Source organism: Thalassophryne amazonica, chromosome 13 (assembly GCF_902500255.1).
Source record: "Thalassophryne amazonica chromosome 13, fThaAma1.1, whole genome shotgun sequence".
Classification (NCBI taxonomy): domain Eukaryota; kingdom Metazoa; phylum Chordata; class Actinopteri; order Batrachoidiformes; family Batrachoididae; genus Thalassophryne; species Thalassophryne amazonica.
The window spans coordinates 66094601-66122386 of NC_047115.1; the positions used below are offsets into that span (position 1 = coordinate 66094601).

Genomic DNA, 27786 nt, shown 5'->3' on the forward strand with positions numbered 1-27786 from the left:
CTAAACATGGTAAGTGGAGTTGATTCCAAAAAGCTCTATTCTGGTCTCATCTGACCACATGACCTTCTCCCATGCCTCCTCTGGATCATCCAGATAGTCACTGGTGAACTTCAAACGGGCCTGGACATGTGCTGGCTTGAGCAGGGGGACCTTGCTGCCCTGCAGGATTTTAAACCATGACAGCATCATGTGTTACTAATGTAATCTTTGTGACTGTGGCCCCAGCTCTCTTCAGGTCATTGACCAGGTCCTCCTGTGTAGTTCTGAGCTTTCTCAGAATCATCCTTACCCCACAAAGTGAGATCTTGCATGGAATCCCAGACCGAGGGTGATTGACAGTCATCTTGTGTTTCTTCCACTTTCTAATAAATAATCATAACAGTTGTTGTCTTCTACCAAGCTGCTTGCCTGTTGTCCTGTAGTCCATCCCAGCCTTGTGCAGGTCTACAGTTTTGTCCCTGGTGTCCTTAGACAGCTCTTTGGTCTTGGCTATGGTGGACAGGTTGGAGTGTGATTGACTGAGTGTGTGAACAGGTGTCTTTTATACAGGTAACAAGTTCAAACAGGTGCAATTAATACAGGTAAAGAGTACAGAATAAGAGGGCTTCTTAAAGAAAAATTAACAGGTCTGTGAGAGCCAGAATTCTTGCTGGTTGGTAGGTGTTCAAATACGTATTTGCAGCAGTAACATACAAATAAATTATTAAAACAAATCATACATTGTGATTTCTGGATTTTTTTGTTAGATTATGTCTCTCACAGTGGACATGCAATAAATTTCAGACCCCTCCATGATTTCTAAGTGCGAGAACTTGCAAAACCGCAGAGTGTTCAAACACTTATTTTCCTCACTGTACATATATACATACATATATACACATACACACACAGAAAAAGCCAAAGAACAGCCAAATGCCTTTTAAGGGGGATGCAACACTCTAGATTATAGAAATAGCTAAGCTATAGAGGCATGATCATAAAACAATGAAACATTTTGTTCTAAATAGTCAACAGGGTTGCAAGAAATGTGTGGGGAAGAAACAAATGAACTGCAAATGAATAGAAAAAAAAATCTAACAGGAACCCATTCTCCAGTCTAGTACAAGGCGTTTAGTGCTCAGAGATATGGCCAAGAAACAAGTCAGGCTGAGACAACCACTACTGAAACAAGACTCACAAGTTGAAACATTAAGACTGGGCCAATAAATATCTGTATGTTTTTAGGGTTTTTTTTTTTCCAATGCAGAAAAGTAGCTACTTTTCTCTTTCAGCATTAACGCAGAAAAGTATTTTAAAAGAATTTCGTAAGTACTTTTTACAAATAGGAGTAACTTTTTATGTTTCAATGTGTTCTTTAAAATCAAGCAAAATGTATTAGCATATTTTGTGTGTGTGTCCGATTCCACTGGTTCACATTAATGTGTGATGTTCATCAATACATGCTGACCATTTCCATCCAAGGGGGTCGAGCCCGGGGAGTTTTAGCAGTTCAATACTGTAACGGCTGCCACACGTCTCGAGAGAAATTACCTATCGACTGCTCCATCAGAGAGAGAAATCTCCCTGAGCTACTGTAAGCACTGATCCTCCACAACCAACAACGTAATCTAAGAGTGAGCACGGTCACTACCATAAAAGACCAGAGCACATGGAACATTGGAGTCCCACTACAGAGGAACAATACGGTATCATGGTAATTCACAAAGTCATGCTGTTACAAAGTTTTAAGTCAGTCAATGATGTTTGTGTATTCAAAGCCTGTGTCGGAAAAGATCTAAGTGGAGCAGAATGGCAAGAACAACCGATGTGGTCATGAGGAGAGTCCACAAGACTGAAGATAATGAGGTGATTGGAGAAAATAACACACTTTTACCAAATGATATAAATGTTCTATATTCCACTTCAATAATAGTGTAGGCGTGAAACGTTAAATTGTAAAGACCCAACATGATAAATGATCGATGAGGTTGGAAGATATAACAGTCAATGACCGCATACAGCATTATGCAAATAAGACATTTTAGGCACTCTAGAAATTTGATTTAAAAAAAAAGTATTGTTTGATTCCCCACCTGATTCATCCGGATACATTTCTCTGTAAACCGGCAGACAAAATGCTCTCTCTACTTGTGAATGACATCATCAGTCAAGATTTGTGAGTCTGTTAAGGTAGCCATTATAGCCCAAGCCATGACACTACCGCCACCATGTTTCACCAGATGAGCTTGTGCCCTATTTTCTAGACTATATATTGTAATGGACTCACAAGTCACATCTATTCAAAAATGAGTTATGAAGAGGAAGGAGACATATGTCATAATCACTTCAAGAAACAAGAAAAAAAAAAAAAAAAAAAAAGAATTTAATCTGAACATTATTTATTTTGAAGCCACGTTGTACCATGTCTTGCTTTGTGGTACTTGTCTTCTTTCATTAAGAATAAAATAAAATAAAACAAAACATCACCACAAGTGACAAATTTCACTGACATACACTACCAGTCAAAACTTTGGACACACTTTCCCAAATGTTTGGTAAAGTCAGGGCACTTTGAACATAGTTTGCTAGTGTCTCTACACATCATCCATGAGTGTCATCACTATTCGTTCAACATTATCTGAGAAATTAAGCAAGTTACTACCCCAGTCTCCCCTACCTTGTTTATAATCACTTGAACCTATTGCAGTTTTCTTTACTGTGAATAGGTCTACACATTAAATCAGCATCTATCCCCCCTTTTCCCCTCATTGCAAACAAACTCTTTACATTTACGTAAAAGTTTGTATAAATTTTGCCAAATGTCATTCCATTACATTTTGCCAATTCAAGAGTTTCAGAGTTTAAGGCACCATTATGAATTTTTTTTTTTTTGTCAAATCAACAGTCAGTTTACAGTGACACAAAATGGAGTGAATATGTAAATCCCAATATTTAAGAGTCTAGAACCTAAGTCTGATATTTTTTCTTTATTATGGACTCCAATAATTCATCAAAAAAGTTGTCTTTTTTCTGCTATGCAACTCATTATTTCAGTAACAGCCAAATGTTCTTGTTTTCCAATGTTGATTCAAGTCCTAACAGGTCTATCGTCTGGAAAGCACAGGAATGTCATCTTTCAAGGTCAATTTGTAAATCATATGGGTGTGCAAAATAGAAACCAACTCACATCATGTTAGATAGAAATAATACGTCGTTGCTGACCATCTTGACAACTCTGATTATTCACTTTGTTCTTTTTGCCCTTGTGCAACACTACACTAGGGCTTCCAATTTTTTTAAATTATTACAGAGAACTTCGTTGCTACTGAGACCCACAAGAAACAAATAAAGATAAAAGTAAAGAATAAAAATACATTTGATCGTGACACTGGAAGAAGTGCTGCAATTCCCGGGGCAGCGTAACACATTAACCATCAGCAACTACATTAAGAATTGTTGCCCTCCGTGTGCTCTGGGCGTGCTATCGCAACTCACAGTAGTGTTTATGTGGATGTATTTAATGTTTTCCTTTCACACAAGTGATGACAGAGGATAGTGCTAAGACAGAGATAAGCATATTCATGTGTGATCTCTCACACACACACACACACACACTCAAGCAGCTTTCAAAAGATGCTTGGACATAAATAGCATACACACACACATACACAGGAACAATACAAAATAAAACCCACATGCACTCTGCATGCTTCAGAGGGGAAGGTGAGGCGAGAAGAATGTTGTTCTTAATTATCTTCTATTGTTACAACTTCCCTAAAGCGTGCATCAGTGTCACACTCTTAACCCTGTCTGCTTTACAACGGTGTCATTTGGAAATGTGCTGTCCAACAGACACCACGCTGAATGACAATAATTGCATCGTTTACCTCGGGGTTCAAAGGTCTGTCACTCCCAAGTAGTGTTCACCAAACCTCTCCCAAATCATTGCGAGGATTGGTGTCATGAGGTCAAAGAAGGGTAGATGAATTTTCGCTCTTCCACTTGTCCTATTTTACAAGGGCAATAGACACCAAGAATCAGAATGCAAACCCTTTAAATGTTTTTTTTCCCCTCACAACAGACAGGTCATTCAGTTCGACTGTTGACAACAGGAAGACACGAGACATAAACAAGACCAAGTACTCGTTTTAGTAATTGAGAAATGTGATATCTACAATGTTGTTTCTGTATTTTTTAGAAAAGTATTTCATTGGAAAGTGCTCAATACTACTGTAATGATCAGCATCTCAGCCAGCTTTTCAACACTACTGCATAGTTGGCCATACATACAAGGGTCAGCTGAAAGGTCCTGCCTTCTACACGATTATTTCAACAACAAACAAGTAGTCAACTTCCTTTTCCACACACATCAATGCTGTGCAGGTTTTTGCATCCTGCTTAAAAAAACAAAAAATGGGTGCCTTCCCTCAGCACCAGTGATACAGAGCTGCTTGGACCTCTGCAACATTAGTGTAATGGTGTCCCTTCAGATGTTCTTTCACCTTGGGAAAAAGGAAGGTGCTCTTTGAGCATTCATCAACTTTCCCAATCTTTTGTTGCCACTGTCCCAGCTTTTTTGAAACATGTTACAGGCATCCATTTCAACATGAGCACTGTTGGACTATATTTTCACTCAGTTGTTCACAAAGTGTGATCCTCACCCCATCTTTGCTTGTGAACGGCTGAGCCTTTTGGGGATGCTCCTTTTATACCCAATCATGGCACTCACCTGTTTCCAATTAGGTGTTCTTTGAGCATTCATCAACTTTCCCAGTCTTTTGTTGCCCCGTCCCAACTTTTTTGAAATGTGTTGCAGGCATCCATTTCAAAATGAGCAAATATTTGCACAAAAACAATAAAGTTTATCAGTTTGAACATTAAATATCTTGTCTTTGTGGTGTATTCAACTGAATATAGGTTGAAGAGGATTTGCAAATCATTGTATTCTGTTTTTATTTACATTTTACACAATGTCCCGAATTCATTGGAACTGGGGTTGTACAATGAATTTGACCTGGTGTCATTGGTGCATAAACAACAATAAAAGGAAAAAATACTTATGTAAAAAGTGAAGGAGTCAAATAGACAAAATGGGCAAAACTACATTCACTGACAAATAAATAGAACATAGTGGAATGGGGCTGTGCAAAGGCATGCTGATGTACAGTACCTTTCAGTGCAGGGACGATCAACCTGTACTTTGTGGGAGTGGGGGGGCAGTGTAAATGGGGGAATTTAAAAATGGCATAACTGACCAAGTGAACAAGTGTCTGTCAGTATGGGCACATACCCTTGTCCACTGCTTGTAAAAACAGTGCACCAGTCCATTTACACTATAATGCAGGGCGTGAGCCTACATGGAGGTAACACCATATTGTTTTTGGGGGGGTCTGAGCCCACCTGTGAGCCTGGCTCCAGGAGGAGGCTCGGGTTTCTCTAATTGAGGTGAGGTGACTCGATCCTTACATGTCTACTCCATAAGGGGTCTTTTTGAATTTCCCTTTGTCTGTCTCCTCACCTGCAACCAATTTCCCAAGGGTTACCCTGCCAGGATCTAATGTTCCAGGCAACACATTTCCCAGGATTACACAAACCCCTCCACCGTGATAAAGTGGGGGAGGCCAAGTGGGAGGAGCCCCTGGGGCACATCCAAGACCCACTGGAGAGATTATACTTCCCATCTGGTTTGGGAATGCATCAAGATCCCCCAGTAAGGGCTAGAGGACTTAGCCAAGTATAGGGAAGTGTGGGATGAGCTGCTTGGTCTACTGTCACCGACCCCTGGACCCAGATATGTAGCAGAAAATGAATGAATGAATCATCCTATTCCTGTTGCTCTGTCAAAATCATATTACAAATCAATGTTTTTCATTTGATAATTATAGCTGACAGGATCATTTTCCCCTTCTTTTACTTATCGATCACGTTGACAGAAATGCAGCTTTGGCGATTAGGTAGGTAGAGCCATGCTAAATATTGAACTAGCTGGCAGTGGAGTCGGACGACATGAAGCCCACTGAGGTTATCTGTGACTCAGGCCTTGCTCTACCCAAACATCAAAGCCTTTAATTAATGAGGGATGAATACACGATACAGGTTATGACCTTGGCTAATTAGGGAATTGTTAAACAGAGACTGTGCCGGGGAATTCAGCAGAGGGTTTGGATAGAGAATCAATGGTCAATGAAGAGAGGGAGCATGCAGGCAATTTGCCAGTTAATGTGTTCCCAATACCAGCCGAGGGAGGCGGAGGGTGGAGGGCTGGAGAGACCATTTTACATGTACTGAAAAACAAAGATGCTGCAAACTGCAAGGGCACTCCTTATAGCAAGGTCCATGCAAAGAAACTGCTGTAAACGGGTTGTGCCAAAAAGAAAGAAAAAAATCTCAAACTTCATTACATCAAATGACATGAATTTTAAGGAATTAAAAAAAATGCATTTAATACATTTAAGATGAGGTGGCATCGTGGTCAGCTTGAGTGACAGCAGGACTATGAGCCAAATGAGTCACGCAGCTTTACAGCAAACAGTAGTTACTGTTGGTCGACCCTGACTGCCTTTTCTGCACACGTATCTGTAATAATATGGCTTGTTGTGTGATTAATTGCCCAAATAGCTCATTTATGAAATCTCTGCTCCAGTTTTTCCCTCAAATGGAACTTTTCTGTACTTGTAGGTTAGTACTGGTAGCAGCTAGCTCAGTGTTCCATGGTTAGCTAAGCGCCACATGAAAAACCCAGTCCACAAAAGAACAGCCAAACCGAGGTGAGCCTGTCAGCTTCAGCTCATTCCAGCTTCATTCATCCCAGCATACAAAACTAAACTGGTCAAAGTGGATCATCAGTTTTGACCCTGGACCAGGATTAAAAACAATTGAGGGCAAATATGAGATAAGAGACTTTCTCTCTCATGCTTGAATGTACTGAAAACTAGTCTGGACTTTTGCTGGTATGGACAATGCCACACAAAGTAGATTAGTTAGGTCATTTGTGTAAAGATTTTTTTTTTAACATTAAGTAAGTCCCTTCGGCTTCTCCTTTTGTTTTCACTCAGGGTCACCACAGTAGATCTAAGGCGGATCTGCATGTTGATTTGGCACGCGTTGTACACAGGATGCCCTTCACCATGACCTTCCCCAACTTCCCATTACGTGGAGAATGAGAAGGGATGGCCTTGAACCGGGAACCCTCCACTCTGGAAACAAACACAGTTAATTGCCACCACTCCTGAGTTTATATATACAGTGAGGAAAATAAGTATTTGAACACCCTGCGATTTTGCAAGTTCCCCCACTTAGAAATCATGGAGGGGTCTGAAATTTTCATCTTAGGTGCATGTCCACTGTGAGAGACATAATCTAAAAAAAAAAAAACCAAATAAAATAAAATAAAATCCGGAAATCACAATGTATGATTTTTTAATAATTTATTTGTATGTTGCTTCTGCAAATAAGTATTTGAACACCTGTGAAAATCAATGTTAATATTTGGTACAGTAGCCTTTGTTTGCAATTACAGAGGTCAAATGTTTCCTGTCGTTCTTGACCAAGTTTTCACACACTGCAGCAGGGATTTTGGTCCACTCCTCCATACAGATCTCCAAATCTTTCAGGTTTGGAGTTTCAGCTCCCTCCAAAGATTTTCTATTGAGTTCAGGTCTGGAGACTGGCCAGGCCACTCCAGGACTTTGAAATGCTTCTTACGGAGCTCCTCCTTAGTTTCCCTGGCTGTGTGTTTGGGGTCATTGTCATGCTGGAAGACCCAGCCATGACCCATCTTCAATGCTCTTACTGAGGGAAGGAGGTTGTTTGCCAAAATCTTGCAATGCATGACACCATCCATCCTCCCTTCAATACGGTGCAGTCGTCCTGTCCCCTTTGCAGAAGAGCACCCCCAGAGTATGATATTTCCACGCCCATGCTTCACGGTTGGGATGGTTTTCTTGGGGTTGTTCTCATCCTCTAAACATGGTAAGTAGAGTTGATTCCAAAAAGCTCTATTCTGGTCTCATCTGACCACATGACCTTCTCCCATGCCTCCTCTGGATCATCCAGATGGTCACTGGTGAACTTCAAATGGGCCTGGACATGTGCTGGCTTGAGCAGGGGGAACTTGCTGCCCTGCAGGATTTTAAGCTATGACAGCATCATGTGTTAGTAATGTAATCTTTGTGACTGTGGTCCCAGCTCTCTTCAGGTCGTTGACCAGGTCCTCCTGTGTAGTTCTGAGCTTTCTCAGAATCATCCTTACCCCACAAAGTGAGATCTTGCATGGAATCTGAGACCGAGGGAGATTGACAGTCATCTTGTGTTTCTTCCACTTTCTAGTAAATAATCATAACAGTTGTTGTCTTCTACCAAGCTGCTTGCCTGTTGTCCTGCAGTCCATTCCAGCCTTGTGCAGATCTACAGTTTTGTCCCTGGTGTCCTTAGACAGCTCTTTGGTCTTGGCCATGGTGGATAGGTTGGAGTGTGATTGATGTAGTGTGTGAACAGGTGTCTTTTATACAGGTAACAAGTTCAAACAGGTGCAATTAATACAGGTAAAGAGTGCAGAATAAGAGGGCTTCTTAAAGAAAAATTAACAGGTCTGATTGAGCCAGAATTCTTGCTGATTGGTAGGTGTTCAAATACTTATTTGCAGCAGTAACATACAAATAAAGTATTTAAAAAAATCATATATTGTGATTTCTGGATTTTGTTTTTTTTTTTACATTTTGTCTCTCACAGTGGACATGCACCTAAGATGAAAATTTCAGACCCCTCAATGATTTCTAAGTGGGAGAACTTGCAAAATTGCAGGGTGTTCAAATACTTATTTTCCTCACTGTATATATATATAGATACCGTGAGCACACATATCCGAGTTGGTCCCCGTTCCGGTCAATTTTCACACTGCTCTAAAAAGGAAAACAATCCACAGTGTAATTATATCCGCCACTGCTTTACTCTATGTGAAAATAGAGCGAATGTTGTAGGACATTACACTTCAGGTTTTTTTTTTATTTTGTTTTTAACAACCCCCCCCCCTCCACTCACATATGCCCACAGACACTGTGACCTCACTTGGTCATAAGGATAAGCAGCTCAATGCAATAACTTAATAAGCTTGGCATGCATTCACAACATACGAGGTAAAACGTGTTCACCAGTCAAAACACCTGTGCCCCCTTATTGATCGTTGTCTGGTACCAGCTCTGGATGGCAGTCGGTACCATCTCCTTGGTTGAAGTCACACTACCTTCAATTGCACTGACAGTCATCATGCCACATCACTCTGAATTTCCATAAAACACTCTTCTTGTCTATTTTGGCCCCACCTAACTGGCGGCAAACGAACCACTTGCTTCTTTTCGCTGTATAACACCCACTGTAATTGAAAATGAAGGCAGCTATTCCCTGTACCTCTGTCTCTTGAAGCTAATATGATCAAGGGGTGATAGGGGTCCCAGAAATGCTTAACAATGCTGTTGAAGTACCCACTGCTGGACAACTACAGTATATAATAACAGTTTCCAACAGTTAGTGTGTTTTATGCATTGCGTCTTTGGTAAAGTGAAAGTGTTGATATTGGCAAAAATAATGCAGATTCCGATATCTTGGTCTGAAAGGCCCATATCGGCCAATATCATAAAGCTGGGCAGACACTGTACGATAATTTCAATTGTGTACTTGGCTCCAGCTCAAACTGTGCGACAAAACCGCAGGGTGTAAAAGTTCAGAGAGCACGATTAATGTTCTCACACTGTACGGCCCGATGCTCTGATGCGATATGACTAGTCACATGTATGTTCAAAAACCACACATCGGACTCGTGTTTCCGGAAGCAACACACAAACTTTATTTACATTTCTTATTTTTACAAAAACTCTTGATGGGAGACATCAAGGTTTTAACAAAAAAAATAAAAATAAATACAAGACTGGGGGAAAAAAAACAGAAGCTGCTCTCCCAAAGAGATGATCACTGTTTATGCTCTCTCCGGTGTTTGACATGCACAGTGCAAGAGACGCTTGTAGCGCTTCAGCAGCGGGATTCCCTCACGACGGCCGACCAGAATATCAAACAGGTTTGATTTTCATCTGACCATAGGATTGCCGATCGGGAGGTGGTCATGACATGTTAAACGCAGCTCGTTACTCCATGTATACTGCACGATGCAGGACACGCGAATATGCTGAAACTCGGCATGATCCAAAACATTCTCGCATGAGTGAAAAATCGGCTGAAAAAGGGCCAAAACGCGCACAGTGTAAACCCAGCTTAAGCCAACCATTATATTGGTTGAGCTCTAGCTACAATTAATTAAAAAATCTTAACTAAAACACCACTGCTCTCCTTTTCTTTAGTTGTATGACTTCTAAAGCTAAGTAGCTGTAAAAGCGTTTGTGTTTTTCAAAAAGGCAGTGAGCACTTACGGTATGCATTGTTTTATATTTGAAATCAATTTAGATCATATTGTAAAGGTTTACTTTCAAATTGAGATTAAATACTTCATTTCTGAATGCACTGCATTCATGATGTATGACCTTACTTAGTTATACTTAAATGAATGTCATAAAATGGCAAAAACATGAAAGAGGCGAGAACTTTTTATGTGTACAATAATTATTTTTGCTTTGACGTGCTGCTGTTTTTACAGGATTATTCGAAACATGAATAAAATGAATACTCTGGAACTGAAAAGATGACCATTGACATAGACAAAAAAAAAGGCTTAAGAGAGGCTTAAGAAGTAAGATGTATTTACTAACTGTGTTCACTCACTTCAAAACCTTTTCATGTAGTACACAACTTTATGCAAATTGCGCCTACCACTTTTTCTGCAGCATTTGATTAGCACAAAGACGTTTTTCAGAAAATCATCAACCGTTTAAATGGAAACCACCAAAAAAGGAACATGATACTGCTGAGTTTATTGGTGGAAATTTTTTGATTGCAGTGGCATGTGAGCAAAACTAAACATTTAGAAAGCCCCACATTCAACACAAAACTGCTCTGTATACATGACTGCAATTCTGAAGAAAACAACTTACCAACTCCTTTGTGGGCATCAATACTTGTGTACTCAATAGTTCCATTGTGACCCTTCTTGGGGTATTCCTTGTATGGTTTGTGGACTCCATCAGGACAATATCTGTAGGACAGGCCATAGTCTGCCAGGTACACCTACAGCACACATTAGAGCACATTCACTTTATCACTGATAATAGCTGCTCAAAGAATTCTATATTTGTTTTGAAAGATCAAATTAATATTGGCCAGATACAGTTGTATGTAAAAGTTTTGGCACCCCTGATAATTTTCATGATTGTCCTTTATTAATCATTGGTTGTTTGGATCAACAACTTCAGTTAAATATATCATATAGCAGACAAACACAGTGATATGTGAGAAGTGAAATGAAGTTTATAGGACTTACAGAAAGTGTGCAATAATTCTTTAAACAAAATTAGACAGGTGCATAAATTTGGGTACCCCAATAGAAAAAATACATCAATATTTAGTAGATTCTTCTTTTGCAGAAATAACAGCCTCTAAATGAGAGTCTGGATTCTGGTTGAAGGTATTTTGGATCATTCTTCTTTACAAAACATCTCCAGTTCAGTCAGGCATGTTTGTTGGTTTCTGAGCATGGATAGCCCGCTTAAAATCACACCACAGATTTTAAATAATATTCAGGTCTGGGGACTGAGATGGCCATTCCAAAATGTTGTACTTGTTCCTCTGCATGAATGCCTTAGTAGATTATGAGCAGTGTTTAGGGTCATCATCTTGTTGAAAGATCCAGCCCCGGCGCAACTTCAACTTTGTCACTGATTCTTGAACATTGTTCTCAAGAATCTGATGATATTGACTGGAATCCATGTGACCCTCAACTTTAACAAGATCCCCAGTACCTGCACTGGCCACACAGCCTCACAGCATGGTGGAACCACCTCCAAATTTTACTGTAGGTAGCAAGTGTTTTTCTTGGAAGGCTGTGTTCTGTTTCAGCTATGGATACCACCCCTCTGCGATGTGTAACCACATCACGCAGCTGCTCACACTGTGTTCCCACATGCACAAACCGTCGCAGTGGCATTGTGGACGCCTGCCCGTCGGCTCGATGTTTTTGCGGTTCGCTCATACGCTGTTCCACCGTGAGTCACCCTCAGTTGTATTTATTCGTACTATGTGTGAAAGGGCCCCAAAGAAAGGCTCCAGTCGCGCTTCCTATAGAATGTTTTTCAACCCCAGTGATACTCAACACATACAACCCCTGGCAAAAATTATGGAATCACCGGCCTCGGAGGATGTTCATTCAGTTGTTTAATTTTGTAGAAAAAAAAAGCAGATCACAGACATGACACAAAACTAAAGTCATTTCAAGTGGCAACTTTCTGGCTTTAAGAAACACTATAAGAAAACAAGAAAAAAAAAATTGTGGCAGTCAGTAACGGTTACTTTTTTAGACCAAGCAGAGGGAAAAAAATATGGACTCACTCAATTCTGAGGAATAAATTATGGAATCACCCTGTAAAATTTTATCCCCAAAACTAACACCTGCATCAAATCAGATCTGCTCATTAGTCTGCATCTAAAAAGGAGTGATCACACCTTGGAGAGCTGTTGCACCAAGTGGACTGACATGAATCATGGCTCCAACACGAGAGATGTCAATTGAAACAAAGGAGAGGATTATCAAACTCTTAAAAAAGGGTAAATCATCACGCAATGTTGCAAAAGATGTTGGTTGTTCACAGTCAGCTGTGTCTAAACTCTGGACCAAAAAACAAACAACATGGGAAGGTTGTTAAAGGCAAACATACTGGAAGACCAAGGAAGACATCAAAGCGTCAAGACAGAAAACTTAAAGCAACATGTCTCAAAAATCGAAAATGCACAACAAAACAAATGAAGAACGAATGGGAGGAAACTGGAGTCAACGTCTGTGACCGAACTGTAAGAAACCGCCTAAAGGAAATGGGATTTACATACAGAAAAGCTAAACGAAAGCCATCATTAACACCTAAACCAGGGGTGTCCAAACTACGGCCCGCTGTTCAGTTTTTATTGGCCCGCAGCAAATTCTGAAAATATAATTCAATATGGCCCGCACAAGAAGCTTGACCTCAACTTTGTTGCACTTCTCAGTTTCAACATCTAGCCAGCGACAGAAACGAAATTAAGCGAAGAAAAACTTTTACAGCACCGAAGAAGAAGAAATGGCAGCACCGAAAAAACGCCAAATAGCAAGTGAATGTATAAGATTTCAAACACGCTGTGATGAAAGAGTATAATGTCCGTCGGCACTATGAGACCAAAGATCAGAGCTACACATCGTACACCAGTGCCGAACGAACACAGAAAGTCAAGCAAATGGCAGCTAGCCTGCAAGCTCAACAGCAGTTTTTTTTTTTCGTGCTAACAAAATACAGGAAAAAGCCACAACAGCAAGTTATGAAGTCGCTAAACTTATTGCCCAGCACGGCAAACCGTTTTCAGACGGTGATTTCATAAAGCAGTGCCTCATCAAAGTCACAGAAATAATGTGCCCAGAAAAAGGACTTGTCAGCTAACTTGAAACTTCAGCTGAGAGACAAAGCTTGTGCTTTTGATTTTTACTCGATAGCATGCGATGAGAGCACAGATGCCACAGACACCGCGCAACTGTTAATTTTTTTGCGGGGAGTAGATGATCATTTTTGCTGTACGGAGGAGCTGAGATCAGAAATCGACCAGTTTTTAAAAGAGAAGGGCCAACCACTTCATGAACTAAGTGACCCTCTGTGGCTGGCAGACTTGGCATTTTTAGTTGATCTTACACATCATCTGAATTCACTGAACAAGAACCTACAAGGCAAAGAACAGCTGGTACCACACCTGTATGCGCACATGAAAGCCTTCTGCGTAAAGCTCCGCCTGTTTGCGACACAACTACGAGGCTTTAATGCTGCACACTTCCCTGCGCTGTCTGAAATCAAGTCTGCTTTTCCAAAGGCCGACCTTTCTGCTAAAAAGGAGAAATATGTGTCTGTGACTGCATCTCTCATGACAGAATTCAACCAGCGTTTCCAAGACTTTTCTGTCATTGAAAAACAAATCAAGCTGTTCTCGACCCCCTTCCTGGTGGAAGCAGAAGAAGTGGAAGAGAGTCTGCAGTTAGAACTGATTGAAATGCAATGGGATGATTCTCTGAAGAGTCAACATCAGCTTCTCTCCCTCCCTGAATTCTATCAGAGTTTGGATAATGCCAAGTTTACTCTGATGAGACGCCACGCAAAAAGAATGATGAGCCTATTCGGCTCAACATACATATGTGAACAAACATTTTCTCTGTTAAATCAGAACAAAAGCAGACTGAGAACCAGAATGACTGATAGCCATCTCTGTGAAGTCCTTCGTGTCTCAACCACCAAACTTTCTCCTGACATGTCAGCCATCCTTCAATCCAAAGGACAGCATCACTGCTCCCACTGAGTGCAATGTTCTTCACGTTATAGGTGAGTTAGAAATACACACAGTATTCATGTGTCAATATGTCACCTAGTGTGTGGCCCGGCCCTTTATTTATTTTTCTGTATTTGGCCCTCATTAAAAAAAGTTTGGACACCCCTGACCTAAACAGGAAAAAAAACAAGGTTACAATGGGCTAAGGAAAAGCAATCGTGGACTGTGGATGACTGGATGAAAGTCATATTCAGTGATGAAGCTCAAATCTGCATTGGGCAAGGTGATGATGCTGGAACCTTTGTTTGGTGCCGTTCCAATGAGATTTATAAAGATGACTGCCTGAAGAGAACATGTTAATTTCCACAGTCATTGATGATATGGGGCTGCATGTCAGGTAAAGGCACTGGGGAGATGGCTGTCATTACATCATCAATAAATGCACAAGTTTACATTGATATTTTGGACACTTTTCTTATCCCATCAACTGAAAGGATGTTTGGGGATGATGAATCATTTTTCAAGATGATAATGCATCTTGCCATAGAGCAAAAACTGTGAAAACATTCCTTGCAAAAAGACACATAGCGTCAATGTCATGGTCTGCAAATAGTCCGGATCTTAATCCAATTGAAAATCTTTGGTGGAAGTTGAAGAAAATGGTCCATGACAAGGCTCCAACCTGCAAAGCTGATCTGGCAACAGCAATCAGAGAAAGTTGGAGCCAGATTGATGAAGAGTACTGTTTGTCACTCATTAAGTCCATGCCTCAGAGATTGCAAGCTGTTATAAAAGCCAGAGGTGGTGCAACAAAATACTAGTGATGTGTTGGAGCGTTCTTTTGTTTTTCATGATTCCATAATTTTTTCCTCAGAATTGAGTGATTCCATATTTTTTTCCCTCTGCTTGGTCTAAAAAAGTAACCGTTACTGACTGCCACAATTTTTTTTTCCTGATTTCTTATAGTGTTTCTTAAAGCCAGAAAGTTGCCATTTGAAATGACTTTAGTTTTGTGTCATGTCTGTGATCTGCTTTTTTTCTACAAAATCAAACAACTGAATGAACATCCTCCAAGGCTGGTGATTCCATAATTTTTGCCAGGGGTTGTAGTTACTGAAACGTGTGGTGGGTTTTACAAATAAATCTGTATTTGTAAATATTGAATTTTTTTCATTTGTTAAAAACAAAGGCAATTTGAAAACTGAAAGTTCTGTTTGTTAAGTCCTTCATCACTTTTAGCGAATGTGTGGCTGATCACACTGCCATGAACACTGCCATCTACTGGCAGGGACTGTGTGTTATACCAACCAGCCAACCATTGACATCAGGAAACTAATGTACCCATAATGCAATGTGGCATGTGTGTCTAAACACTAAAACCTTCCAAATTAGTGCATTACTTTAAAACTAAAACATATAGCTGATATTTTCACTTTGTAAAACGACAGACGTGATGTTAATTTCAATAACATATCTGCAATTAGTTTATTTAAAATTATAACCATAAGTCAAAACTGTCTGACTGTGCAAGACTCCAGTGAAATGACCGGCAGGTCTGTATGGTGTGAAGAGAAATTATCTTGTTTTTTTTCCCTCCCTCTTCCTTTCTCTTTCGTAGTCAGCTCTCTTCTGCTTGCAGAGGACAGAGCTCTACCATTCATGGCTGGCTGTTTGTCTGTTACAAAACATGTAACAGACAGGCACTAAAATCTGTGATTTCAGACTTTCCAAATGTTTTTCACTGTTAAACTTTATTCACTATGCCCGCAAAAATATGTTAGCGGTCTAAAAGTTATCGGAAGTAAATTTATCAGAAGCTAATTGGTCCGCTGATGGTTTTCAAAGTTATCTGGAAAGCTAATCCGCTAATAAAAACATTAGCTTTAATATTTAGCGGTTAGTGGATTAGTGGAACTGTGCCCACCAGTGTCACAGTAGTCTCAAACTAACTGTCAGACCTAAAATATGTTTATAGCAGGAGAATGTCTGTGAAAACACTCACAGAACTGTGACACTTTAAAGAGGTTTAGCCTCATGCTGCAGTACAGACCAGAGTACCAGAGGTGCACCAAAATGATTCTGAATTTCTAAATTAAGGGGTATTTCTCCTCCATAGGCTTGGTGGGCCACCAGGCCTGTACTACACCAGTGAAACGCTGTATTGATTCCTTGATTGATTTGACTTCCTTATTCTGTGTTTCATACACCAAGTTTAAAGTGCCCTGCCCTTATGCTTCTTATAAACACCACAACAGCATAAAAATAAAAAACCAAGATGACATGACTATTCAACAAAAAGGACAATGAACCGACACTGGACGAGGACAAGACTATGTCTGGCAGACCAAGTAATGCAAAATAAACAAAACCATTCTGTTTAATTGGGTGTGTCATGGGTGAATGAAATAAATGATGAGGATAAATCAGCCTTTTTCCTACTCTAACTACACAACACAATGTAATGTGCAAACATTATAATCCATGGAGAATCCTGCCTGATGATATATGTCAATCACCACCACAAATAAGAAAGGGATCAGTAATGTACCTCCACCATGAACCCATTTATCATTCCTACCACGCATCTCAGTGCAGTCACACTGTCCTTATTCATATCCTGCACCACCCTCACATATTTCATTGCCACTCCTCATACAATACCAAAACTCTTCTGTCAAAACCATGATATAATCTTTATCTAAAGCCACAAACACACAATGCAACTCCTTCTGGCCTTATAATTCTCTATCAACACGTTCAAAACAAACATCACTTCTGTTGTGGTCTGAACATGAAACCCTGGTCACAGAGCTTCCCCTCTCTTCTCAGTTTCACTTCCACTACTCTTTTTTTGTAGCTGTATGCTGTGGCTGATCCAGCTTTATGCACTACATGAACTACAGCTCTGCACATCACACTTATTCTTAAAAATTAGTGACAAACACCCTTGTCCTCCACTGTGCTGGTATCCCCATTCACAGTGCTTTTTTTTGGGGGGGGGGGGGGGGGGGGGGGGTGTAGCATAGCGTAGCTGCAGAGGCATGCGTAAATCACCCAATCGAAAATGAGCACCTAAAGACACATCTTAGGTCACATTATTATATCCTTATTTCAGGCATTTGCATGCCATTGATTTTGGTTTATTTTATGATCTTCATGTCCACATCTCATTACATTATAATAATAGTAAACAACAACAACAATAATTTGTCCTACACAGTAGGGCAAGTTATTCCTTTACAATAGTGATCATGTGCGTGCACGGTTTGACAAATGATCTGTTTCCTTTCAGTTGAAAATATTAGTTTGTGGAAGAGCTTAAAAAATAATTTTTAAGAAAGAAACAATTGCCGACCCAAGGCCTCACAATGTTTAAAATATGAATGAGGACAAATTTATTAGCTTTTGGAGAAATAAGAGAAAGGCGTATAACCCAAAGAATCCGTCCCCAGTTCAGTATTATGTTGTGTGGTATTATGCTGTGGGGATGTTTCAGTGTGGCTGGAACTGGAAATCTCCTCAAGGTGGAAGGAATCATGAAGAAAGAAGGATACGTGAAAGAAAACCTCAAGCAGTGGGCAGCAAAACTGGGTCTGGATCATCACTTTGTCTTTCAACACGACAACGACCCAAAACATATGTCGCTCCTAGTAAAGAACTACCTCCAGAAGACCAAAGTGAATGTTAGTGACTGGCCTGCACAAAGCCCTGACTTGAATCCCACTGAAAATCTGAGGGGGGAACTGAAGACCAAGATCCATACTGGAAGACCATCAAATGTGGAGGAGCTTGAGAGATTCACCAAAGAAGAATGGGTGGGATTCCTCAGGAGACATGTCTGAGATTTGCTGAAAACTACAACAAATAACTGAAGGCTGTTATCCAGCAAAAAGGACACACAATTAACCATTAGCATCAGAGTGCTAATAATTTTGACCATGGTATTTTTTGGTTTGTGTAAAATAATTTTGTTTCTGTGTGCAAAGTAAAATAAGAAATAAGAAATTTTTGAAGAAAATGTTAAAATTCATAGGAGAGCTAATAAAGCTGTTTTATCTATAAATAAATAACTCAAAATTTCCTGGCTCAACCTTTTATCCAGAAATTACAATTCTATTACAGTCCAGGGTTAGCTGGGATGGAGAGGAAGGGACAAAAAAAGACTTTTGGAGAAACACGGCTCTCAATTCATCAAACCAAAGAGAGGCAAACAAAAACATAATGTACCTTGCTTAGCAGAAGTAATATTGCTCATCAGGGTTTAACATTTGTTTTCAGGCAGTGTCTGAGTTTTAAATAAAGTGTTCATATTGTGGAGCACAAGTATCACACTACTATGTACTTTGTAGGAAAATACAGGATATACAGAGGCACAATGGACTCACTTTTTCAAGGTCACGGTAACCCAGCATGAGGTTAGCAGCTTTAATGTCTGCATGGACATACTCATTCTCATGGATATACTCCAGCACATCCACCTAGTAATGGGCAAAAAAGCAAACAGCACATGCAAACACACAGAAAAGGAAAAAAGGAACAATAAATTAAGACAAAAGCAAATAAAAATAAAACTTGATGTGGTCTGGTAACTTTGAAATAAGGAGGGTCAATATCTGTTGACGTTTCTTGTAACTTTGCATTTCCTGATGATAATTTAGATACTTTTTTCATAATGATTATCTCACCAGGCCCTGACCAAGCTGGAGGACTGTGGCCTTTTTCAGCCGACCTCTGTTGCACTCACAGACCTTTTGAAGGTCACTGCCCAGTCGATCCATGGCCATGAAACGATACCTGATCAGGAAACAATCAGAGAACAAAGCTTTTTATGAATAACTATCATTTCTTGATGTTGAAGGATTTTCTGGCCTGGGAATACTACAACAGCAAATTCAGGCTCAGGTATAAGTTTTGGAAAGAATGGTACTCCTGAGAAAATACAAACACTTTTTAACATTCCTGTCTATTTTATGAAAAAATAAAGGACAAATTTCATAAGTGAAATATTTTACTGTGGAAGTATTCATCAATAAACACTACATCATCCAATTTTGTGCTGAGATACAAATTCCTTTAACCAAGTACTTTATAAGTAAGTAAGTATAAGTAAGAAGCTTCAAGAAAAGAAAGTGTGGTACACAATTTCCACTGCTAAAAGTCTATACAGGAGATAGATGTTGGTGTTAAAACCTATGTGACAAGTACCCAACCCAACAAGCGATTCATTCCAGGCATGGCTTTGATTCAGAAGGTTGCTGCACTGTCCTGCAGACAGCCTGTGTGCATATGTGCATGAATGCCGCATGAGGGAGGAAAAGTCTCCTCTGTGTATAGTGTTTTGGACAGACCATACCCTGCGGAGGGACGATAAGCAGCATTTCTTCACAGAAAGGATCATATTCCATACCAAATCTGGCAGATTCAATCAGCATTTTTCTGTCATGTTACAATTCATTTGTCATTCTAATGATGCCTTGCTTCCATTCATTCAAGACACCATGGAAAAAGTTCACCAGGATCATGGAAGAAAAAAAAATTGCTACTTATCAACAAACACTAGCACAACTGTCAAGTTAAAAGGTTTGTCAGGTGTACAGACACTCTGTCCGAGACAGAATGCACTGACCTGTATAACATGAGACACTGAAGGAAATAAATTCACACCTACTAAAGCAAGATCAACCTTCATCACAGTGGCTAAGGGGAATGACTTTTTACTTTTCTTCAGAAAGGATAAGTTACACCACAAAAAACAGGCTTCACAAGTTTTGGAAAATATGGAATATTTTCTACAACGTCTTTCAAAATAACAATATTGATGTAGATGGTCGGATTGATGACAAGCTGGACTAACTTTTCTCCCTCTTTTTCCCTAAATAAGAACATGATTCTAACAAATGTAGCACACTGACAATTTTGACATGCGTGAGTATAAACCCATGGAGTCACAAATCCATTGCTGTGGACACTACATCTACTGTCTTATACTGTAAGTCCCTTTTTGCTTTTGATTGTATGTGCCTTGTTGTGTTGTGCTGTATTGTTCAGTGTTCATTCTTTGTTAAATATCCAAATCTTTCAAAATAAATAGAAAAAAAAAAGCTGAAGCTGACTGGATGATGTGTCGAAGCAGAATCGCTAGAGTCTAATTGTGAAAGATCAAGTTCACCCTTTTCATTTTTTTTTTTTTTTTTGGTTGTGAAGTACCTTAATTTAAAAGGTTTGACCACAAACTCAACATCAGCTTTAAGGGCCACATGCATTAAAATTGACAAAAAGACTCAAAACATTGTGAATCAATGCAGCATTTTGGAACTATTTGTAAGGTCCACGTTCAAGCGATAAATGGCCATGAACGTGTTATCTAGCCCTGATACAGTAAAATATTTTAGGACATGTAGATGCAGTCTGCCAGAGGTTTCATTTCATCATATGGCTATTTCAACATGAAGCTTAAAAGGCCTGGGGTCCAAAGTGTTACCCATTAAAAACTGTGGGTAGGAAAACAACATTTAGGGAATAACCCTGTTGTGTCTGATGATTTGCGGACGTTCATGCTGGTAATACAGTTGCAAATTGAGCTTTAAAAGGGCTCAGTCAAACATTTTGCCACCGTTACTCTGATATTATATCAGATTTGCAGAAAAAAGTAATTGAATTAGAATAACGATTACACAACCAACTTACTGACCAATGCGATCTTCCAAACACCTAGCTTCCCCGCCATGTTCCCTGTCACTGTTGTTGTTTTAGTCCGATTTCTCGTCTGAATCTTCTCCTTCTGACCGTTGTGGCTCAAACCTGTAAGGCTGTATACCACCAGGGTTCTCTACCGTCAAATCTTTTCAATTTGGTCTATTTCATCGTAGCCATTGAGCAAAATCAAATCAATACTGGACTGTCCCTGCCTTGATGTCTCACAGCAACACGCATTCTCACCAACGCAGGGTACTTCAAAAAATACCAGGGTGAAAATTATTAGCCCCATGATGCTAACACTTAATGGTGACCAAATATGGAACAAAATAAATGACAGACCACTTTGGCGATTCTGTCTATATACAGAACAGCCTTCAAGAAAAAAAATGCAGATTTTCAGGCCTCTGAATGTGGGTTTTACAGAACTATAAATATGTCCATCTACTGATATTTTCTCTTCTCTACGGCCAGACAGTTTGAAATTCCAATTCAGTGTGGGAAAAAAAATAGAAAAGACTGCAAAGTATCAGGCAATAATAACAGTTAAGATTTTTTTTTCTTCCAGATACTGTATATTGGTGATAGGACAACGCTACCACATACAGGTACTTGTAATCAAAATTACTCGTATGGAAATCTGATACGACAATGTTTACCAACTAATAGCCATGGTCATACCTGAGATGATTGTATTCAGCAAGGCCTGATCCCCAGTAGGTTGGGATGCCCAAGACGTCCAAGTTCCTGCTTCTGACCCATCTTTGCACTACAGCAATAGAACAGGAAAAGCTTTTGTGAATTCAAACACAATGATACCCACGTGATTAAAGGAAGGTCTGCGTGTGTGTGTGTGTGTGTGTGAGAGAAGAGTTTTATTAATTCAAATTTGACTTTGCAAGTCTAATGATGCATTCAGGTAAGCATCACTCTTACAGTGTGGTGTCTAAGGCCACACAACTGTAAACACACACCAGGCCCCAGACAAAGCAGTGGGCCTGGCCTGGAGCTTGATGGCGGCTGGCCTGACTGGCGCGCAACCAGGATGGCAGGTGGTTAGGGGCTCAGCGGAGGCCCAGGCATCATTACGAGTGAGTGGCTTCTTCTCTGCTACTCCTCTCCAAACTATAACGTTCGAGAGCTCAGACAAGCACAGAGAGGGGGGCTAACTGCCACTGAGGTGCATGTTTGCTTTGGCTTATTATTAATTACTGTGCAGCAGGCAGCAAAGCCTCTGTGTCTGCGGCCACTTCATCAGTCAAACACACTTCCGCTCCACTGAGCTGCCGGGATGCTGGACGGGCGGTGCTACTCACTGTTCTCTGGTTTGGCTGCCCTCTGGTAGAACTTGAGCTCTGAGAACAGGGGGCCATTCTCATGGTACTCCTGCAAACACACACAAATATTAACCATTTAATTTTCACGTTGTAACTGACAAGCTATAAAATGTTATAAGAAAGGAAAGTGGAACTGTGATGAGGTATTTCCTCAACTGGGGGGGAGATATTCTTCCTAGTCCTCCAAATAAAACCAAAAAGAACACACCATAGCAGCATGCTGTCACACAGTGCCTACACATTTATGCATCACTTTAACACCACATCAATCATACAGTTTTTGGCTGAGGTTAATTCTTTAACAGTACCTGCAACGCTAATCTTACCATCAGTCCTGTCCTATTAAAAGTCATGTACAATATTACATTCAAATAATTTGTTTTTAAATGTTCTAGAATACTTACAGTAATATGTGTTGTGTCTGCACCTGAGCTCCAAGGACAAAGTGCACGGTTTTATAAGCTTGCTCCTCATGACAACATTAATTCAGAAGAAACTGCCATCATTCGGAATATGAACTCATATGTTTTACCAGTATGGTACTCAGATCTCCATATTATTACCAGTTTAGAACAATTTAGAGAGTAGGTATTGTCCACTTGTCTCCGAGTTGGAGAAGTGATGCATGAAAAAATATTGACATTCCATATTTGACATTAGTGGTCACAGGACAAAATATACTCAACAAAAATATAAACGCAACACTTTTGGTTTTGCTCCCATTTTGTATGAGATTAACTCAAAGATCTAAAACTTTTTCCATATACACAATATCACCATTTCCCTCAAATATTGTTCACAAACCAGTCTAAATCTGTGATAGTGAGCACTTCTCCTTTGCTGAGATAATCCATCCCACCTCACAGGTGTGCCATACCAAGATGCTGATTAGACACCATGATTAGTGCACAGGTGTGCCTTAGACTGACCACAACAAAAGGCCACTCTGAAAGGTGCAGTTTTGTTTTATTGGGGGGGGATACCAGTCAGTATCTGGTGTGACCACCATTTGCCTCATGCAGTGCAACACATCTCCTTCGCATCATCTGTGAAGAGAACACCTCTCCAACGTGCCAAACGCCAGCGAATGTGAGCATCTGCCCACTCAAGTCGGTTACGACGACGAACTGGAGTCAGGTCGAGACCCTGATGAGGACGACGAGCATGCAGATGAGCTTCCCTGAGACGTTTCTGACAGTTTGTGCAGAAATTCTTTGGTTATGCAAACCGATTGTTTCAGCAGCTGTCCGAGTGGCTGGTCTCAGACGATCTTTGAGGTGAACATGCTGGATGTGGAGGTCCTTGGCTGGTGTGGTTACACGTGGTCTGCGGTTGTGAGGCTGGTTGGATGTACTGCCAAATTCTCTGAAACGACTTTGGAGACAGCTTATGGTAGAGACATGAACATTCAATACACGAGCAACAGCTCTGGTTGACATTCCTGCTGTCAGCATGCCAACTGCACGCTCCCTCAAATCTTGCGACATCTGTGGCATTGTGCTGTGTGATAAAACTGCACCTTTCAGAGTGGCCTTTTATTGTGGGCAGTCTAAGGCACACCTGTGCACTAATCATGGTGTCTAATCAGCATCTTGATATGGCACACCTGTGAGGTGGGATGGATTATCTCAGCAAAGGAGAAGTGCTCACTATCACAGATTTAGACTGGTTTGTGAACAATATTCGAGAGAAATGGTGATATTGTGTATGTGGAAAAAGTTTTAGATCTTTGAGTTCATCTCATACAAAATGGGAGCAAAACCAAAAGTGTTGCGTTTATATTTTTTGCTGTAGGTCAACTTAAAAAAAAATAATATATATATATATATATATATATATATATATATATATATATATATATATATATATATATATATATATATATATATATAAAATAATAATAATTCAATATGAAGAAGGTGAGAAAACAAGCTGATTTCTTTTTTTTGGGGGGGGTGGCAAATGATTGTAAGATATCTAGAAAAAATGGTAAATTTCCCAGTCAAAAATTGGTCAAAAAGTGTTTTTTTTTTTTTTTACCTGCAACCCGGAGTCCTATAACTTCTATATTAAGACTTTTGCAGAGTCACGTTCCCTCCTGCAGACAGTCCTGTCTTCAAATTGAAGGAATCCACATCAATAGTCTGTTGTAAATGATTGTAGGCTGACACTGGCCCCCTGAAAATTGTTTTTTTTTTTTTTTTCATTTTTGCACATAAAAACACCACCACTTTGGAGACCAGTAACTCAGAAACTAGAAGAGATAGGCCTTTTCTGACAGAATCTGAAAGCCTGGGCCCAAATTACCCAGGAAAGCAAATTTCAGTAAGCTATCTTTGCTTGTTTCAGAGATATTGGCATTCAAAAGTGGCTACTCAAGAACATACGCAATTTGCAAGTGTCAAAAATAGGCGCTACAACCCTTTTTTAAAAGGCCCCTAGTTCAGAAACCCTTAAGATTTTCCACCTAAAACTTTGCACATATTCATTATACATGTAGAGACACCAACACAATTATTTAAGCCAGATATGAGTCGGTGACCGTCAGCAATTTCTGGACTTTGAGTTCATATGGAGTGACCCATTGCCATTTATTGTGTACTGCTTAATACACTATCTCAACCTTTTAAAGCATTCTTTTTAGAATGTTTTGAATGAAAGAAGACACTCATTCACATCAAGATCACATTATCCCCATCAAAAAGTATATTTCACTGTAACAGATACAGATCTTTAGCTAAACATGAACAAAGCTACATTTTCATGCTGCCACATAAACCATACATAAACCTGAAAAAAAAAATAAATATCACTCTCTCTCACACACACACACACACACACACACACACACACACACACACACACACACACACAAAAAAAGGTGGATGGCTTCACAAGAACTCAGCCCAGATGGGCCTGAACAATTCCAAATTTAGAATCCTTGAAAAAAAGTGCATGTTTACATAATAAATGAAATGACAAAAACAGACATGAAATTTTTTGAAGCAGATCAGCCTCAAACTGTAATTAATTTTTCTCTCTTTGCAATTAGCCTAGATCAAGACTAAGATCCAGCTTTGTAATGATTTCCAATGCCCGGTTTCATAAAGCAGTCTAATCTTTTAGTCTATTAAAATTAGTCGACTACGGTTAGTCGTCCAACATATCCATCGAAACACCATTTCACATCGACTGCTAAACTCGTAGATTAGCAGTCTTACGTTAGTCGACAATTTTCACTCGCATAGCGGCCTCGTGAACACCGTTGCCAAGAAATCCCTTTGTTTACTTCCGGGTTGGTCGTTGTCGTGAACTATCCAGTCTTTGTTTTGTTAACTGGCTTTATTAACATTTACGGACACATACAAACTGCAGAATGATGTGCTTAGCTCTTAGCCTAGCAATTCTTTTCTGCACTTCCGTCAAGCCTTTTTGTGCACACAACGCTGCTCAGCGTAACAGCGAAACCCGGTGGCTAACGTGAGAACTGTCACAAACACACCATGACAGTCACCTGCTACAACCATGGCCAAAAGTGGAGGAAGCTCCCCTTTTGGAGGAATACATGCAACACAGGGGTGCCTTTGAGTGTTCCATCAAGTGGTAGATAGAAGATAGCCACATTTTTGAGGTAAGATACTGAAGTTTTGTTGACTAAAATAAGATTAGCCTCCTCTGTATCTGGCTAAAAACTTTAAATTGGGTAACGCAAAACTTTAGCCGACTGAGCGCTTTGTGCAATGACGAACATCAAAAGATTAGTTGATTAAGTAAGTTTAGTTGACTAAAAAAGATAAGACTTCTTTATGAAACCAGGCCCTGGTCTCAGCCATCTGTATATGGTGAAAGTGCTGAATTTGTAGAGCCATTCACTTATCTCATCGTGGCACTCATGTCTCCAGGTCCTTGGCCTTTGAGATCAAGAGACGCCTAGCAAGAGCTTATGGAGTCATGAGGTCACTGAACAGAGGTATTTGGCAATGTCGACATCTTTGCAGGAGAATGAAGGTCCAAGTCTTTGGTCCACCCCTCTCATCGGATTTTTATTGCGAATAAATGAACGATTTGGAGCTTTGCTGCATCAATTTTTTCCAGAAACTGTGAGAGACCTCCAGGTGGTAACCATTCGGAAAATTCAAATGGCTTTGAGGGACGATTTTATGGGGATTACACAGATTAAGGAGTGTTCCAGCCGGTTTAAAGACCGCCCACAGCTGATGAGAGCGCGCCGCGCTCCGAGCGCCGATCGACAGGCTGAAACCCCGCTGAAACAACCAGATCATTTCCGACGTGAAGGCTTTGTTGATCCGGGACGTCGTCTGACTTACACAAAAATGGCAGGAGACGTGGACATCAGTACTTTTTCGGCACATTCCACTCTTACAGGAGTTTTTTTCATGGAAAGAAAAGCGGACGGATGCGCCACCGTGCCGGTCATGGCGTGGCACAAAACCACCTCCGTATTGGTCTCACAGGACGGCTTTGAGATGGCTTTCAGACGGCTGTCGGTGGGTTTTCAGTTGTGTGACTAACCAAGAAATTGTGGATGAGCCTGGACATGCCAGAACATGTCCTGTGAGGCTTCATCACGGCGTTGCTTTGCACCATGCGTCACCGCGGCGACGCGCAGAATTCCTCCGCTCCTCTTTCCATGACAAAAACTCCTGTAACAGTGGAATGTGCTGTTCATTTTCAAACTGGACGCTGTGTTTTATCCGGGACGTCCTCTGACTAGCACAGGAATTGTGGAAGACGTGGACATCAGCACTTTTTCGGCACACTGAGACAGACGTGCAGTTGTTTCTGCGGGGTTTCAGCCTGTCGATCGGCGCTCGGAGCGCGCCGCGCTCTCAGCAGCTGTGGGCGATCTTTAAACTGGCTGGAGCACTCCTTAATCTGTGTAATCCCCATAAAATCGTCCCTCAAAGCCATTTGAATTTTCCGAATGGTGTCCACCTGGAGGTCTCTCACAGTTTCTGGAAAAAATTGATGCAGCAAAGCTCCAAATCGTTCAGACATTTATTCGCAATAAAAATCCGACGAGAGAGGTGGACCACTGCTCACACAAAGCCTGCTGCTCACAGGCGAATGATGCAACCGACAGGTGTGAAAAAACTCACGCATGCGCACGAAGGTTCAAGCTTGGCTGATGCAATCACACGATTCAAATCAATATGGTTTTTGAAAAAAATAAAAAGGTCCAATACTTTTTGGACAGACCTCGTATGTGCATGATTTACCACATACGTGCTTCAGTGTTGAAGACCACAGTGGCTGCAAAAAACCAAGAGGATGCCCACAGTTAATCTAGCTGCAGGAGACAGATGGTAACTTTTGAGAG

General features: G+C 40.4%; 1 protein-coding gene across 2 annotated transcripts in view; it reads right to left on the reverse strand.

The window, feature by feature from the left end:
- vrk2 (VRK serine/threonine kinase 2) overlaps nt 1–27786 on the reverse strand; it is a 59321-nt gene that overhangs the window by 19988 nt on the left and 11547 nt on the right. For both annotated transcript variants that reach the window (XM_034184321.1, XM_034184320.1), the window contains 5 exons: nt 22425–22494; nt 21790–21877; nt 19098–19206; nt 18798–18890; nt 11016–11148 (listed from right to left, as the gene is read on the reverse strand). In XM_034184321.1, the coding sequence (XP_034040212.1) occupies nt 11016–11148; nt 18798–18890; nt 19098–19206; nt 21790–21877; nt 22425–22494 (493 nt within the window). The remainder of the gene's footprint in view (nt 1–11015; nt 11149–18797; nt 18891–19097; nt 19207–21789; nt 21878–22424; nt 22495–27786) is intronic.